The sequence below is a fragment of the Neofelis nebulosa genome, chromosome 7 (genome assembly GCF_028018385.1).
Source record: "Neofelis nebulosa isolate mNeoNeb1 chromosome 7, mNeoNeb1.pri, whole genome shotgun sequence".
Taxonomy (NCBI): Eukaryota; Metazoa; Chordata; class Mammalia; order Carnivora; family Felidae; genus Neofelis; species Neofelis nebulosa.
Window position 1 is genome coordinate 46,234,883 of NC_080788.1, and position 15,320 is coordinate 46,250,202.

The following is a 15,320-nucleotide window of genomic DNA, read 5'->3' on the forward strand; positions in this document are numbered from 1 at the left end:
CCATGTGACGTAGTGCTGGCCCATGGGGTGTGAGCAGAAGTGACTTGTACAACTTCCCGGTCCTACCTGTAAAAGGAAACAGTAAATGCTTAGCCCCCAGGCACTGTAGAATGGTCCTGTTGGTCCTGAATTGCTTTTGCAAATGCTTTTGACGAGCAAGAGACAAAAATGCAATCTTGTTTAAACCGCCAGTTGCCACGGTCTTCATCACGACAGAAAAACCTATATCCCAACTATAACAAGAGTATAAAGGAAACTAGTTGTGATGTAGGAAAGTTTGAAAACAAAAGCTTGAGGGTAGTAATAATGACCAAGTGTTCCATCTAAATGGCCGTTATGTGTTCAAAAATGCCTGTAAAGTATTCTGACTTCACTTCCAAGAAGAACTCTTCTGCATACTCATCCTCATTAAACAGGCTTTGAAGGGCCAAGCTCCCTCTCAGTGTGCTGTTGTCTCGTTGCTTCTAGTTTACTCCTCTCTCCCCTGTGGTTTGTGCATGCTGCCATCCTGTGCCTTTAAATTATAGGTGGGTGGTGGGCCTACCTTAGATCTCTCCTCTCCTATACATTACCAAGCTCCTTTCATGTAGGAAGACTAAGGGGCTGAGGTTTCTGGAACAGGCTATGGCTAAGGCTACTGACTTAATCAGGTACAGAAGGTTGCTGACAAGCCACCAAGGCTCTGACTGCCCGAAGAAGTCAGAAGGCTCACACTGCCTCTGGTCTACCCCGACCTCATCATATTCATGGGACTGCCCAGAGATACCATGGGGGTTGCAGTTTAAATGGATCAGAGTCTACATGGAAGAAGAATGCTTAATCTCAAAGCTTCTCTATGCCCTAGTTCTTTCTCCATACTCACCTTCCCGTCTGGGTTTGTAATCTATTGGTGCAGCGGTACCTGGGGTCCCGAGAGCAGGCCCCTGTGTGATACAGCTCAGCTCTGGTTACTAAAAAAAACAAAACAAACAAAACAAAACAAAACAAAACAAAAAACCATGTTGTTGGCATTTCCTGCACTTGGAGAGATTAAAATGTTATTGTGGTCAATTCATTGAAACAGGTTTGCTTTGTTTTTAATACCTGGAAAAACACTATCCCTGATGAAATGTCATTCTTTAGAGGGGTGTCTTAGATAGTTTAACGGTGGTACGGTGGAGGTCTTTGTAAGTGTGTACATTGTGGAACCTTTGGGGTTGGTGGCCTCCTTCAACTGAGCTATACCTTTAACAACTGGAGTATAAAAGGTCTTAATTATATGTGTGTTGTAATTTCCATGAAGTCTAGCTGGGTTGGGAGATGGAACTGAGTCTAATCAATCCTCTCTACCAATAAGCATTTTCCCCAGAACTGGGTTTGCCTCAGCCTCTTCCAGTCTTCCTGCAGCATCTCATGTTTTCTCCCTCCTGGCCTGAGTTTGCCCACAGCCCTACCCTATACAAACACGCAGTTTCCACAGAGGTGTGTTCTCTCCCTGTCCCGTGAAATTCATTAGCTTGAAGTTGATGCTTGTTCTTGCTTGCTGTTGGTCCACCTGTCTTGTGTATCTGTGTTTCGTGTGTTTGTGCCTTCAGCAGCTCTTGGCACACAGTTTAAGCAGAGCACCCAATACCCAAAGACCCGTAATAAGTGCTTACAAAGCCCAGGGTGTTGGCCTCCCTTTTGGTAACTGAGCTACAATTCTTCAAGTTAGGATTTATTACAATAGCTACAACCATATTGTAAATTCTACTAACTTGGCACTTATGTGGAATTGTTCACTTTCAGCCACATTCTATTCATAACAGTTGGGATTTTTATGATCCTGAGAACGTAGAAGTTGAATTTGAAAGTGGTTTTTTCTTTTTTAATACAGACTAAATTGTCCTTAAATTCCGGATTTTGAAAATCATGTGGGAGATTTATTTTGATGATACTTTTGGTGGGTTAGAAGCTTCCTTCGAAAGCAGATTGCAGCAATTTTGTTATGTAATTTGTAGCTGTTGTGTTTTGTTTTGAAGCTTATCACTTATAGAAAGACTGTAGAAACCTAATGCTATCTTACAGAATTTTTTAAGGGAATAAACAGACGTGCAACTTTCATTAAGTCTTTCCAATCTCTTTGCAGTACCATGCAGGATGACATTTTCATTCTTCATGAGCAAGAGTATGACAGTCTGCTTGAGTCTGTCTTCAAAACTGAATTCTTAAGCCTCTTAGCAAAGCGTTATGAGGAAAAAACCCAGAAGCAACTACCTCTGAAATTTAGCAATACGTAAGTGGGGATCTGGGGCCCAAAGTTGTGAGTAAAAATTGATCTCCCTGCTGCAGTCAAGGCTGAGAAGAGAGGAGGCTTGTGGGGTGGAGCAGGGGGTCTGACTGGCTTCAGTGGCTTCAGAAAAGCCCAGCCCTGTGTGCCTCCATTTCCCCCAGAGAGCCCTAGGGCCTACAGAAGACAGTCCTGATGGATGTTACAGACCTTGAAAGATCACTTTTGCATTTTTGTGAAGTAATATGGACAGATACTTAAAATTGGGATTTTTCTGCCTTATGACATGAGAAAATGTAAGTTAAAAAAAAAGCAGAATATGGAATTGTGTTATGTAAGCCCATAGGCAGTATGAAAAATAAAAACTGGCTGGGCATTTTAGAGTTGTGGATGAATTTCCCATCTATTTGGGTTTTGGTTGCTAGTGTTGAATGAAATTTCATTAAGTAATAACCACCTTCCGTGCCAGGGAGACATGGGCTATCTTGTGTCTGGCATCTCTCAGTTCTCCACAAACAGAAGGAGGGAAATCAGAGAGGTACAGTGACACCCCACAGTAGTGTGGCCTGGAGAGTGTCCCTTCCCTTTCGTCCGCTCGGTAGACCCACCTGAGTCCACCTGATGGAGTGACATTGGTACCTATAATGGGGTACCTCCCTCACCAACTGGTTTCTTACAGATGCTTGCTGGGCCCCAGATACTTCTGCCTCTGGTCGGGGCTTCGCACACAGCTGTCCCACACCCATGTACGTTGTCCGCATTCGAGGGCCCCGGGCCGGCTCAGATGACCTGGGTTTGCCTAGTTTTACAGCACGCTTGCCCAGCAGCAGAAAACTCCATGCTGGGGTCTGCGAGCACCATTTTCTCACGTGTTACTAACAAATATCCTCGTCACAGGCTTGAACTCAAGTTGAAAAAGGAAAACTGGGGTCCCTGGAGTGCAGGGGGCTCCCGGCAAGTGCAGTTCCACCAAGGCTTCGGTGACCTGGCCATCCTCAAGCCCAGTAACAAAGTGCTGCAGGTCAGCATCGGACCAGGCCTGCCCAAGAACTCCCGTAAGTGTGCACGGGGCCCATGGCAGGACCACCGCCTGGCCCTCCCTCACCCTGCTCGGGGCCAGACTTGCTTCTTACGAGATGCTCACGGGGCTCTGCGAGGCAGAGAACCAGTACATTTACTGCTTCCTGGGGCTGGGGTTTACTTGACATTGAAGCATTTCCAACTAAACCAACATCGAAGCAAATGAGCAGGTTAAACCTTTCTGGATAATTTCGCACTTAGGTATAGCAATCCTGGCATTACAAATACTGTGTTTAAAATAAATCAGGGGAGCCTGGGTGGCTTCGTCGGTTGAGCGTCCGACTTCAGCTCAAGGTCATGATCTCATGGTCTGTGAGTCCGAGTCCCACGTCGGGCTCTGTGCTGACAGCTCGGAGCCTGGAACCTGCCTCAGATTCTGTGTCTCCCTCTCTCTCTGCCCCTCCGTCACTCCTGCTCTCTCTCTCAAAAATAAACATTTAAAAAAAATTTGTAAATCAAATAAATCAGCTTGTTAGCTTCACATGTCCAGCCCATTCCAGTCAGATCTTGTCAACAGTACAAACATTACCTTTTCTGGCAGTTAGAAGAAATTGACCACGTTTTACCAGCCCTTAGCCAGGTTTCACTGTATTACTGTGCATCAGAGCTAATGGCTCCTCCTTCCACCATAGAACCAGCACTTAACTGGAAAACCCCTCCTGCCACCGCACTGCACTAACTCCTTCACCGACCTCTGATTCTTTTTCTATTTATCAGCAATATTTGTAATGTACAGCATAGAGTAATCATGTATGCTATGCTTTCATCTACTGTAGATGTCTTTATAGAATTTTCTCCATGCGTACAACAAGTGGATGCCAGGTATAAAGGAGGCTTTGTGAAATCTGTCTACAAAGGTACACACTGGCATGTGCTGTAAGTCACTAATACAATACAGACAAATAGCTACGCAGAACATGTCGGTGTGTCTGCATCAGTTGGAACTTGCAGAAAGACAGCAGTTCTTTTGGGTTTTGTTTTAATTTTTCTCTCTTTTTTTTTTTTTTAAGTTTATTTATTTTGAGAGAAAGGGAGGGAGAGTACACGAGGGGCAGAGAGAGAGGAAGAGAGAGAATCCCAAGCGGGCTCCACACTTTGAGCGCAGGGCCCAACATGGGGCTTAACCTCACGAACCGTAAGAGCATGACCTGAGCTGAAACCAAGAGTCGGATGCTTAACCAGTTAAGCCACCCAGGCGCCCCCAGACAGCAGTTTTTGAAGACGCTTTTAAATACACAGATTCTTGGGATGCCTGGGTGGCTGAGTCAGTTAAATGTCTGACCTCGGCTCAGGTCATGATCTCGTGATTCATGGCTTTAAGCCCTGCGTCAGGCTCTGTGCTGATAGCTTGGAGCCTGGAGCCTGCTTAAGATTCTGTGTCTCCTTGGCGCCTGGGTGGTTCAGTCAGTTGGATGACCGACTTCGGCTCAGGCCATGATCTCACGGTCCGTGGGTTCCAGCCCCACGTCGGACTCTGTGCTGGCAGCTCGGAGCCTGGAGCCTGCTTCGGATTCTGTGTCTCCCTCTCTCTCTCTGCCCCTCCCCTGCTCAAGCTCTGTCTCTGTCTCTATCAAAAATAAATAAACATTTAAAAAATTAAAAAAAAAAAAAGATTCTGTGTCTCCCCACTCTGGTCTCCTGCCAATACCTCCTCCTGGCCAAACCCAACTGGAATGCAGAGGCCTCTTGGCCCAGGTGAAGCAGTCCTTTGGGCTCAGAGCCTGGCAAAGAAGAGCAACAGATAACCAGCGGGTTGTGAACAGTGTTCAGTAGGCCCCAACTGGAACGTCCCCTAATCAGGAGGGAAGGAATCTAGGTACTGAGAGGGAAACCCTCACCAGGCCGCTTCCCCTTGTCCCCGGACCTCAGGACCTCCTTCATTTTGTGTTATCCGTGCCTTCTCACCTTCCATCCTTCTCAGTTCCTCAGCCCTTCTCTTTGCAAGAAATTCCCTCTGCACCCCTCTTCTGGTTTGATCCTGCCTTCCTTCATGTCCTACTGGAGACCTATCTATTGGTTTCCTTTGTAATACATGTCTCTGCAGAGGTGCCATCTCCTCTGCCCGGCAGTGTTCCTGCCGCCCCAGGCCCAGTTCTGACCCACAGTGGGGTTCCATGGACCACCAGCTTATTTTCTAACTCCTCACGTCTGTGTCAGAAGTACAAGTCTTCTACCCTCTGTGGTCTCTGTTTTCATCGGAAGGCTCTTGACCCTACACTGATGTACAGTGAGCGCTGAGATGTGCTTCTTGCCAGTGACCGTGACGGGCAGCACTCACGGGTTCATTCCGTGCTGTGTTCAGACCACGAGTGCAAACGTTAAAATGTCCCACCCATCTCTTTTGAAAGCCCACAGATACAGAAACGCTTTTGTAAGACTGTAAAGCCATTGTCTCCAACATTTCAACACCGTGGGTCCATCGACATGTCTTCTGGCCCCTCCTGTCCCATAGCTACTAAGACAGTACTTCCCTCAACTGTCCCTTCTCTAGTGCAGGCTCCTTGCATTTCTGGCTGGAACCTGGATTCCACACTTCTCGAAAGTTTTCCATAAGCAAGAAACCATCAGAAGCCATAAAACCAACCAGTGGTACTGATTTTGACTTTGTCTTGTTTGTTTGTTTGTTTCAGGTCCTACCAGAAGGAACACAATTCAAAACAAAGGTTATTCCGGTGGGACGCACAATGCCAACTACCCAATGAGAGCCGCCCCTCCCCCTCCAGGTAAATCCAGCGTGTGCCCGAGACCAGGACCACTAACCTGGACCCATCATTTGTGAAATGTATCTGGGAAGAAACCCATTAGCAGATAAATGCGCACATATTACCCGGCCATGAGCCACTGCAGTGCCAAATGCACTCCCGCCAGCATAATGGCCCTGCTTGTGACCCCAAAATGCAGGAAAAGCATGAGCTCGTGAGACTGAACTGAGGCTGAGTTAACGATCTGGATTTCATTACCTAGCAATATTACTCCCAAAGGGAAGACTTCTTACATCAGTAAAAGAAAAAGGAGTTCCTTGTCCATGGCAACCAGGATGTTGTCAGCTTTTCAGTTGGGAGGATGTGGCCTTTGTGGGGCTAGGAGTTCGCCGGCGATAACCCCTCCACCAGCACTCTGTTCCCGCCAAGTATCACAATGATATTTTGCAACTAGTTAAGAGCTTCATGAATAAGTGGAAAATTTTTATTTTCAGTCAGATAGGCTCTTTATTCCAAAAAACAAAGGAATATCTAAAAGAATTAGAAAATTGATACAAAAAAATTTTTTTAAACCTTAAGTTTCATATTTCTCATGTTTTATGATAAAAATACAGCACGCAGGTCAATAAAATCCAAACCGGAGTCAATGCAAGACTCTTTGCCTGGAAAAATCCATTTAGTGTTTTAAGAGCACTCTCAAAATGCACAAAATGTTTTTCCCTCACTCACAAAATTCGGTTAATAAAGAGCTGCCCCCAGAATATTGGGTGTTCGTAAGTTCAGGAGTCTGGGTCTGAAACGGTCACCTTAAGACCACACTTAAATCATCCCAGACAAGGAAATAGCAGTGACTGAAGTAAGCAGGGAAAAGCATTTCTTTCATCTCCTGCTCTGCAATCTCGAAGCTATATGCTAAAATATGGACACCCGTGCCTAGCAGGAAAAAACTAATTCAGATCTCTTTGGGAGTCCCCATGCTTTCTGCCCAGCTCTCTTTCCTCCCCTCTGCCTTTACCATTGAAGAAAATCCAAGCATAAAGGAACCTAAGAGAACCGCTATAGTAATGTGTTACTACTTACGTGCTGGCGCCCCCCCACCCCAGCCCCGCCCCACCCCTGTGCAGAATCCTGGCCAGACCACCTGGAAAGTTCATTTGCCTCAGCTTAGGTTGGCCAAAGTTGCCTCAGACCAAATACCCGACCTTGAGCTCGGCTCCCAACCCCTCTACGTGACCGTTTTCGTCAATAAAAGGAGGCAGTTGGACCTGAATCCCTTTTATCAGCCTTTCTCACACTACCTGTGGTGAAGGAACAAGGTTGGGTTTTTTTTCTTTCTTTTCTTAATTTCTTGTTTTGTTTTGTTTTGTTTTTATTTATGTTGAGAGAGAGAAAGGTGAGCAGGGGAGGGGCAGAGAGACAGAGAGAATCCCAAGCAGGCTCTGCACTGCCAGTGTGGGGCCCGACACGGTGCTTGAACCCACGAACTGCAATTTCATGACGCAAGCTGAAGTTGGATGCCTAACCAACTGAGCCACCCGGGTGCCCCTTAATTTCTTTCCTTCTTTCTTTCTCAGCCTATCACAAACCATGCTTTTATTGTAACATATAATAAAAATGAGTAGAAGAATGGAATTTTAAAAGCATTCAAAATAGAAGCCAGAATTTCTTACTGGATTCAAAAGACATGAAATAGGTCTACGAAGCTGCTGTGAACGCTTCTAAGTGCTTATCCTTAATTTCTGAACTTATCGAGGGTGAATGGGTCACGCGCAGCATGGAGCAGCCCCTCTGTGACACCCCCCCCCCACCTTTAATTTCATAGCCCTACAGCACGTCCTGCTCTGGTTTGCCCCTCTCCTTGGCAACCACCAAGCTCCTTGTTTCTTTAATGAAGAAACTGACACACTGAAAGGTCATATATCTTGTTCAAGGTCAACAGAGCTAACCTAGGCAGAGCCCAATCTGACCTGCTGGTCTCTCTTATAAACTAACGGTCATCCCACCTGTACCAAAGAGTTCTTTTCTTAATTCAGTTGGAAGAGGTTTTATAGTAGGTTTACCAAAATGGGCCTGGGGAAGTCTTGTTCTCCTTCATTCTTGCCCAGATCTGTCAGTGGGAGAAGAGGTAAGGGAGAAGAAGAGATCACACATACAATGGAAAGATAATGCCCCTTTTGGCCAAGGCCTGTGGTTTGGAGGCCATCACCATATTCCATTACTTAACAGATAATGTGATCTTGACTAGGAACAGTTGTTTGGCTACGAGAGTTTGCCCTATCTGGATTGATCCAACCAGTGGCCACATTTCCCTGCCTTTGTAGGGTGCTCCCTCTACCTCCCACAGGGGACTCCTGCAGAGGACACCCAAGACTGACCCCTTGAAAATGGATGTGCAACTGTTTAGACAGCTGCCTGCCAGCCCTCTTGAGTCATAGCCTCATAATTTTTCTTAGATCTAAGAATGTGCCTGCCAACTCATTGCAAGCTTACCTTTCCTTGCATGTGGGCTTTGAAAGCCTGAACATCTGGTGATTCTGCTACCCAATTCAACAAGCATGTGTGAGTGTCTGCTATGTTCCAGGCACTTGCTAGGCAGCTTACAGTGTATCAGCTCTGTCCCTCACAACATAGTTGCAGTCATGTCCTCTGTATCTTCAGGTGGGAAAACTGAGGCCTGGCGAAGCTAAGTGACTTGCTCTTGGCTAATTGACGGAGAGCCTTTAAGCAGATCAGAAGATGTAAGCTTTGTTTTCTCCCGTTTTTCTCTCTCTAGGTTACCATCAGAACGGAGTCATCAAAAACCAATTTGTGCCACATCCCCACGCTCCTGGAAACCAGAGGTTAAATCAGAAAAGTCTGTACACCTCCATGGCCCGTCCACCCTTGCCACGGCAGCAGTCCACCGGCTCAGACCGAGTGTCACAGACGCCGGAGAGCTTGGATTTCCTTAAGGTCCCAGATCAGGGTGCTGCCGGGTAAGGGTCCCACCCCCTATAGATGAAGATGGTGACCTCTATCTCCATCCATCACAGCAAGGTCCGGGGATTCCTTTGGGCTGTCTATACATGGTTCTGAAGTTGTTTTCCACCTGCGTGCTATAATCCAGGACCCAAGGCCATGAGGCTCGTGGTTGGCATTCGTAAAAGTACCAGCCAGGTTGACAGCACACAACTCATTCTCTGGAGACGGCTTATCATGATCATCAGAAGAGGGTCCCCTTCAGCCCTGAGATTCAATTACTCTGTGACCTATCTTGCTCTCTGGCCTGGCTGAGGAATGATGGGGTTTTGATTTGTGTCTGTGCCTGCTGCTGCATAAACACTACAGCTCGAAGAGCCATTAGGAACACTGAGAATAACATCCCATCATTGTATGAGGTACAGATGCCTTTATGAATACATATCTTCAGGACTTTAAAATGAGAGCCTCGTAGCCTTTCTAGAACTGAAAATGAAGAGTGATAAAAAGAAACCCCAGGTTTTTAGCTGGAGGAAGTAAAGACTTCTAGAACTCTGTATTGATATTCAAAGAGTTATTAGTGTGGAAAGGCGGTTGGACACGTCCTGTGGAGTCACCAGGCATAAAACAGGCCCACTCAAAGACGTGTAAGTGATCTCTGCCAGGAGGTAGCTTTTGGCATCAGTAAATAAAGGGGCATTCTAGAATCCCAAAGACGAACTGCCCTAGGATGTAAGGAGTACCTTGCCCCCAGAAGTATTTAGGCACGGGGTAGAGGGAAATAAGCAACCAGGTGTACTGTAGAGTGAGGTTGTCAGGTACCAGATAAGGATGAGGGTCTTATTTCAGTCCTTATTACCTAGCTAATATTGGACCTGCTGCTTACCCTCCTTGAGCTTTCTCTCCTCATCTATACACTGATGTAATGGCCACCATGCATGCATGTTGTTGGGAGGACTAGAAATGATATACATTAAATACCCAGCATGATACTGGGCATGTAGGAGCCACTCGGTCCGCAGGGGCTCGATGACAATGATGGTGGTGGTGGTGGTGATGATGATGATAGAACCATTATCTCACCGAGGCTGAACTAGTGACTTTGAAGGAGTCCTCCCAACTCCGCATGATTCTCCATGGTAGAGTGGTTTTCTCCACTGAACCCAAGAGTGGGCCTGCTCCAGCCCACTCTTCCCCTTCCTCATGCCTGCCTGCATCTTCCATTCTCTCCGTGGCTCCACCATGATGGAGTTTCAGATGTGGTCGGGAGACTCGTGGATGCAATAGAGTGGTGCTGGGAGAGAGACGACAGCTCCTGCCATTCACCTCCATTTCCCATTACAAGATGTTTTTCCTTCCTTGTCAGCTTCCTTCTAAAGACCACAAAGCTTTTACAAGCTTAACCACGTTCTCCTGGGGTTCCTCTTCCCCTGGCAAGTCTCACCTCATTTGGGCTCCAGATAGGAAAACACCTTAGTTTGGTACAGATGGCTGTCAGTAGAGATGATGCCACTCTACCCTGGATCTCTCTCCGCACCTACCCCCCACTTTTGTGTAAGTCGCTGCCTCCCACCAGTTCCAACGATCATGGCCTGCCTGATTGGCTTGATCAAAAGCAGTAGTTCTCTGACTTTAATGTGCACAGAATCACCTGGAGAACTCACTGGCCCACTTCCAGAGTCTGATTCAGTAGGTCCAGGGCGGTGCCCAAGAATTTACATTTCTATCAAGTTCTCAGCTGCTGTTGCTGCTGCTACTGATCCAGGGACCACATTTTGAAAAGCACTCCTCTAAAGGCATCTGTTCTCTAACTGATAAAGCCAGAAAAGATTCTGTGTACAAGTGAATTGAGAGGGTGCTGGTGAGGCAAAATTAAGATTTTTACTCCATAACCCAGACCTACACTATTCAGATGGATGGACCTAATGAAAATAATCAAACAATTCTTCCTGGGCCCTGGTTGAGGTTCGTGTCCCAAAGTAGGCAGAGAATTAAAATCAATTAATCAACAAAATGCATCAAATCTCTTAGCTCTGTCTGTTAGCTTCCTACTTGCATTGGCCTTGGCAAGCAAAACCATCTTTCCAGCCCTGCTTTGCAAGTTACAGACTTGCACACCAGCCAACTGCTAGCATCTGTCAGCCAAAGGCAGGCAATTTAGGAACATAGTGTCTTAACTGAGGCTGCTCCCTTCCAGCCCTCAGCTGCGTGGCTCCCTATTTAAGTCTTCGCGCACCCTTTGCCACCTCTAGGTCTAAAGATCAGGCGTACATAATGTGGCGTGGTGATGGCTATGAGGCTGGACAGAGAGGGCACCTTCACAGCTGGCTACCAGGCAGTAAGATTTTCCTGACCTTCTGTTGTCTGTACTCTTAGTAGGCACACTGAGTCCAGGAGCTGCAAGAATCCCTTCTACCCTCCTCCTTGTACACTTAAATCTGCTGTAGTGCAAACATTCCTTAGAAAATCGTACTCTGGTCAAAGGTCTGAACTTTTTCTTCATATTTATTTTTGAAACACATCAAGTGAAAATTAAAATCATTTCTTTTTTTTTTTTTTTTCAACATTTTTTATTTTTATTTTTGGGACAGAGAGAGACAGAGCATGAACGGGGGAGGGGCAGAGAGAGAGGGAGACACAGAATCGGAAACAGGCTCCAGGCTCCGAGCCATCAGCCCAGAGCCTGACGCGGGGCTCGAACTCACGGACCGGACCGCGAGATCGTGACCTGGCTGAAGTCGGACGCTTAACCGACTGCGCCACCCAGGCGCCCCGAAAATTAAAATCATTTCTAATGTGGCCAGTGACCTTCGGCATGCCTTAGACATTTCAGGAGCCTCGGGGTCACCTGCATTTAATAGCTCCTCTTCGCCAAGAAAACATGAGTTGCCTTCATTTCACAGCAGGTTGTTGGAGCAAACAGCAGACTTGGGGATCCCAAACTTAAGCCTTTCCATAAACACAAAAATTCCTGTAAAACATCACAGTTCCAAACAGTGACCTTGAAGGTACCAATCTATAAAGGCAAGGTTTCCGCGGTCTTTTGCTCCTCGGGCTTTCGTACTCTTGGGCTTACCTTTCCTTTCCCTCTCCCACCCCCAATGCACTTTTCTTTATAGACGTATTTAGCATAAGCAATCATTTCTTTTGGATCATGTAATGTGGATAAAATCAAATGGTATAATTAGCACCTCAAGTTAATTCAGGAAAGTCTTTGTCAGTTTATTTTAGGTTCAGCCAGGTTTTTTTGGAGAGAGCATGAAGCCTTTGCTAAATTAATTACCATCCCAACTGGATCCTTTACCCTTGGCTCGCCACGTTTGGGACATGGTGGCTATTCTTACTGTCGTCCTCATTGTTATTGTCCAGGGAAACTAGGAAAGATGTAGAGGGAATCGTTACCCTGCAGTCTCTTAGCATACCTTTTGAAATGTCTGATTCGGGTCCAAGGTCTTTCCTGAGAATCCAGAAAGAGAACAGGTTAAGCAAGAATCATACAAACATTTCATTCATCAGCCTTTGCTCTGATTTCATAGGAACACTTGATTTGCCAGTCACGTGTGCTTTCAGTTATCCCTTCTATAGCTGAGACGTACATAATCTGACTCCATTTCATCACTGGAAGCATTAAAACCCAGACTGGAAATATCTTTTCTGTTGGCCTCTTTAATCCTATGGTCCATTTCATGGGAGGGCAACTTCAGGAAATTTCAAGATACTCCAGAGATTAATCCAACTAGAAGTAGGAGAAATAGAAAAATATTGAAAGTGCTCAGTGGTTGGGCTTCTTGCCATGCCACAAAGGGGGAGGGATCGATAGAAAAATTCAAATGCTGCCTGTATGTCTCTTGACAGGATTCTCCTAATGGAGTCATATTTTCAGGGGGCTTAAAATTTCCAACAAATGTCCAATAGCAATATTTCTCAACCCATAATCTACAGGAGCAGCAGCCGTATCCTGGCTGAGGCAGACATGAGGCTTAGGAATTCCTGGCATCCATTCCCACATTTCCAGTAATGTTTATAGATTCAACCTTTTGGAATACAGCATATTTCAAATAGCCAATGAAATAAAATGCCATTATTTTCCTTCTTGGAATTTCAAGACATAAATCTCACATCTGCAGAACAAAGCAGTGATCTTAGAAAGCTCAATCCCAGCTCCCCCTGGCATAGACTAGCTACACCCAGCTGCCCCAGAGGTGTAGGAGCTCTGAAACGTTCACAGAAGGTGGCCTGGTGGGGTGCAGCGAGCACAGGGGTTACAGTTGGAGGAACCGGGTGTCGGTCCCATTTCATTTGTTCGTTCCTTCATTGATTCGTTCCTCAAATATTTACTGAGCCACATGCCTTTTCTGTGCCACACGCTGGACAATTACCAGCTGTGCTTCCTCATGTTTGGCACCTAATCTTTCTACACCTTGGTGTCCTCAACTGTACAATAGGGATAATAATATAATGTTAAAGCCCACTCCTCGGGGTTTCTTGATTAAATAAGGGCTTTGTAAACCACAAGCATGATGCAACTTGAAAGTTTATCTGTATTGGTTTTACTACTGTTACTCATGTCCTTCGGTCTTATAGGGAAATGTTAATATTCTTTTTTTAAAGTTTATGTGTTTTGAGAGAGAGGACACATGTATGCATGTGTTCATATAAAGGAGGGGCAGAGAGAGAAGGAGAGAGCATCCCAAATCCCAAGCAGGCTGTGTGCTGTCAGCACAAAACCAGAATTGGGGCTCGAACTCAAAAACCGTGAGGTCATGACCTGAGCCAAAACCAAGAGTCAGACACTTAACCGACTGAGCCACCCAGGCACCCTGGATAATATTAATATTCTCCTAGGATGGAAAGGCAGCTTTAGTCTCAAGAACTCAAATCTCTGGACCCCGTGAGGGTCTAAGCTTCAGGCATTGCAGCTTTAACAGGGGAAATAGGTGGCCTAGGAAAGCCAGACAAGGGGACCAGTGAGGGAGACACCTTCCCCTTCACACACGTATGGAAGAGCTCTGCCGCTCGCTGTGGGTGCAGAGCAACAGCAAAGCAGCCATGAGGAAATCATTGCAACAGACGCTCTTGCATTTGGACCATGTAAAAAAGTCCACAACCTCTTCTCCAGCTATACTATGACTCCATCTTTTTCTAGTCGAACATCCTCTGCTCCAGTCACCGTAACAGCTAACATCCCATGGAAAGTGACAGACGTTACTAGGAAAGAGCAAATGCATGAACACTCACTTTAGGGAGCCTTGTCACCATTGACGTCATTTGGGGTTTTGCTTTCTCATGGGCTTTCGGCATCTTGTGAGATCGAGCAGTTGTCCGTGAGGGTTCAAGTGTCAGTCGTTATCCTGAGGTCTCAGGGCAAAGGTCTTCCTCAGTCACTAAGACAGGACTTCTCCAGCAGTGTGGTTTTTCCAAAGCAGCCTGGATGGAAGGCGCTTGATGACTTGGGAAACCTCGTGGTGTGGATTATAATGTGATGGCATCGGAGGTGTGATGCCCAACTCAGAAAACGACCTGCTGTAAAAACAGGCTGCTGTAACTCAGTTTCTTACTGTGTTTGTCTTCTTACTGGGGGAGAGATACGCTCAAGTGGGAAGTGTGTACAAATTCTCCCAAAATGATGGGTCAAGCAGTAACAGGAAAACTGGATTACATTGTGCAGAAGTTACCTAGAAGGAGACAGTTTGCTCAGTGACATGGCAGTTTCCAACTACCTGTTAATATGTATAACATGAACACTTATTATTGAACTGGCAACAAGAAAAAGAACCGTTGCTGTGAGTCTGAAATTCTTGCTCCAACCCCCATTAGCCCAATGAAATGATTGTTTTTCTAACACAGTTTTCAATCATGTAACGCTTAGTAGGCGTGCAAATGTCACGTGCCAAAATTATCTAAGTCCCGCATGTGTGTTACAGAACACATCCAGGCAGAGCACAACAGTGTGAGGACAGCAGTGTGCTGCTGAATGACTGGCTGTCCACACACCAGAGGGCCTGAGTTGTGCTCAGTTTGCCAGTTTCCACTCGCCATGGCCAGTGCCAGGCTACCGGCATGACCACACCGGCCCCGGGCTTGGGAAGAGATGTGCAGCCACACACCGTTACCGAGTGTTCCCACCAGACTTAAGCAACCAGACGTTTTTAACCTCGAGTGCAGAGACAGAAATGAAATGTACCAAAATAATTAGGAAGGGTTGAGTGATGAGTAGTTTTTGCTTGTGCTTTTAATTTCGTCACTTGTAAGTGTGTTCCGTTTAATCTTTAACAGTGGCCGTTGTTTAACGACTCACAGAATTCCCGATGGCCTAACAACCCTCTCTCCTG

The 15,320-nt window shown here is 46.1% G+C and overlaps 1 protein-coding gene across 1 annotated transcript in view; it reads left to right on the forward strand.

The window, feature by feature from the left end:
- MYO1E (myosin IE) overlaps nucleotides 1-15,320 on the forward strand; it is a 215,141-nt gene that overhangs the window by 184,634 nt on the left and 15,187 nt on the right. Inside the window, exons 23-26 of the mRNA XM_058737549.1 lie at nucleotides 2,108-2,254; nucleotides 3,146-3,303; nucleotides 5,959-6,051; nucleotides 8,804-9,005. Coding sequence (XP_058593532.1) covers nucleotides 2,108-2,254; nucleotides 3,146-3,303; nucleotides 5,959-6,051; nucleotides 8,804-9,005 — 600 coding nt within the window. The remainder of the gene's footprint in view (nucleotides 1-2,107; nucleotides 2,255-3,145; nucleotides 3,304-5,958; nucleotides 6,052-8,803; nucleotides 9,006-15,320) is intronic.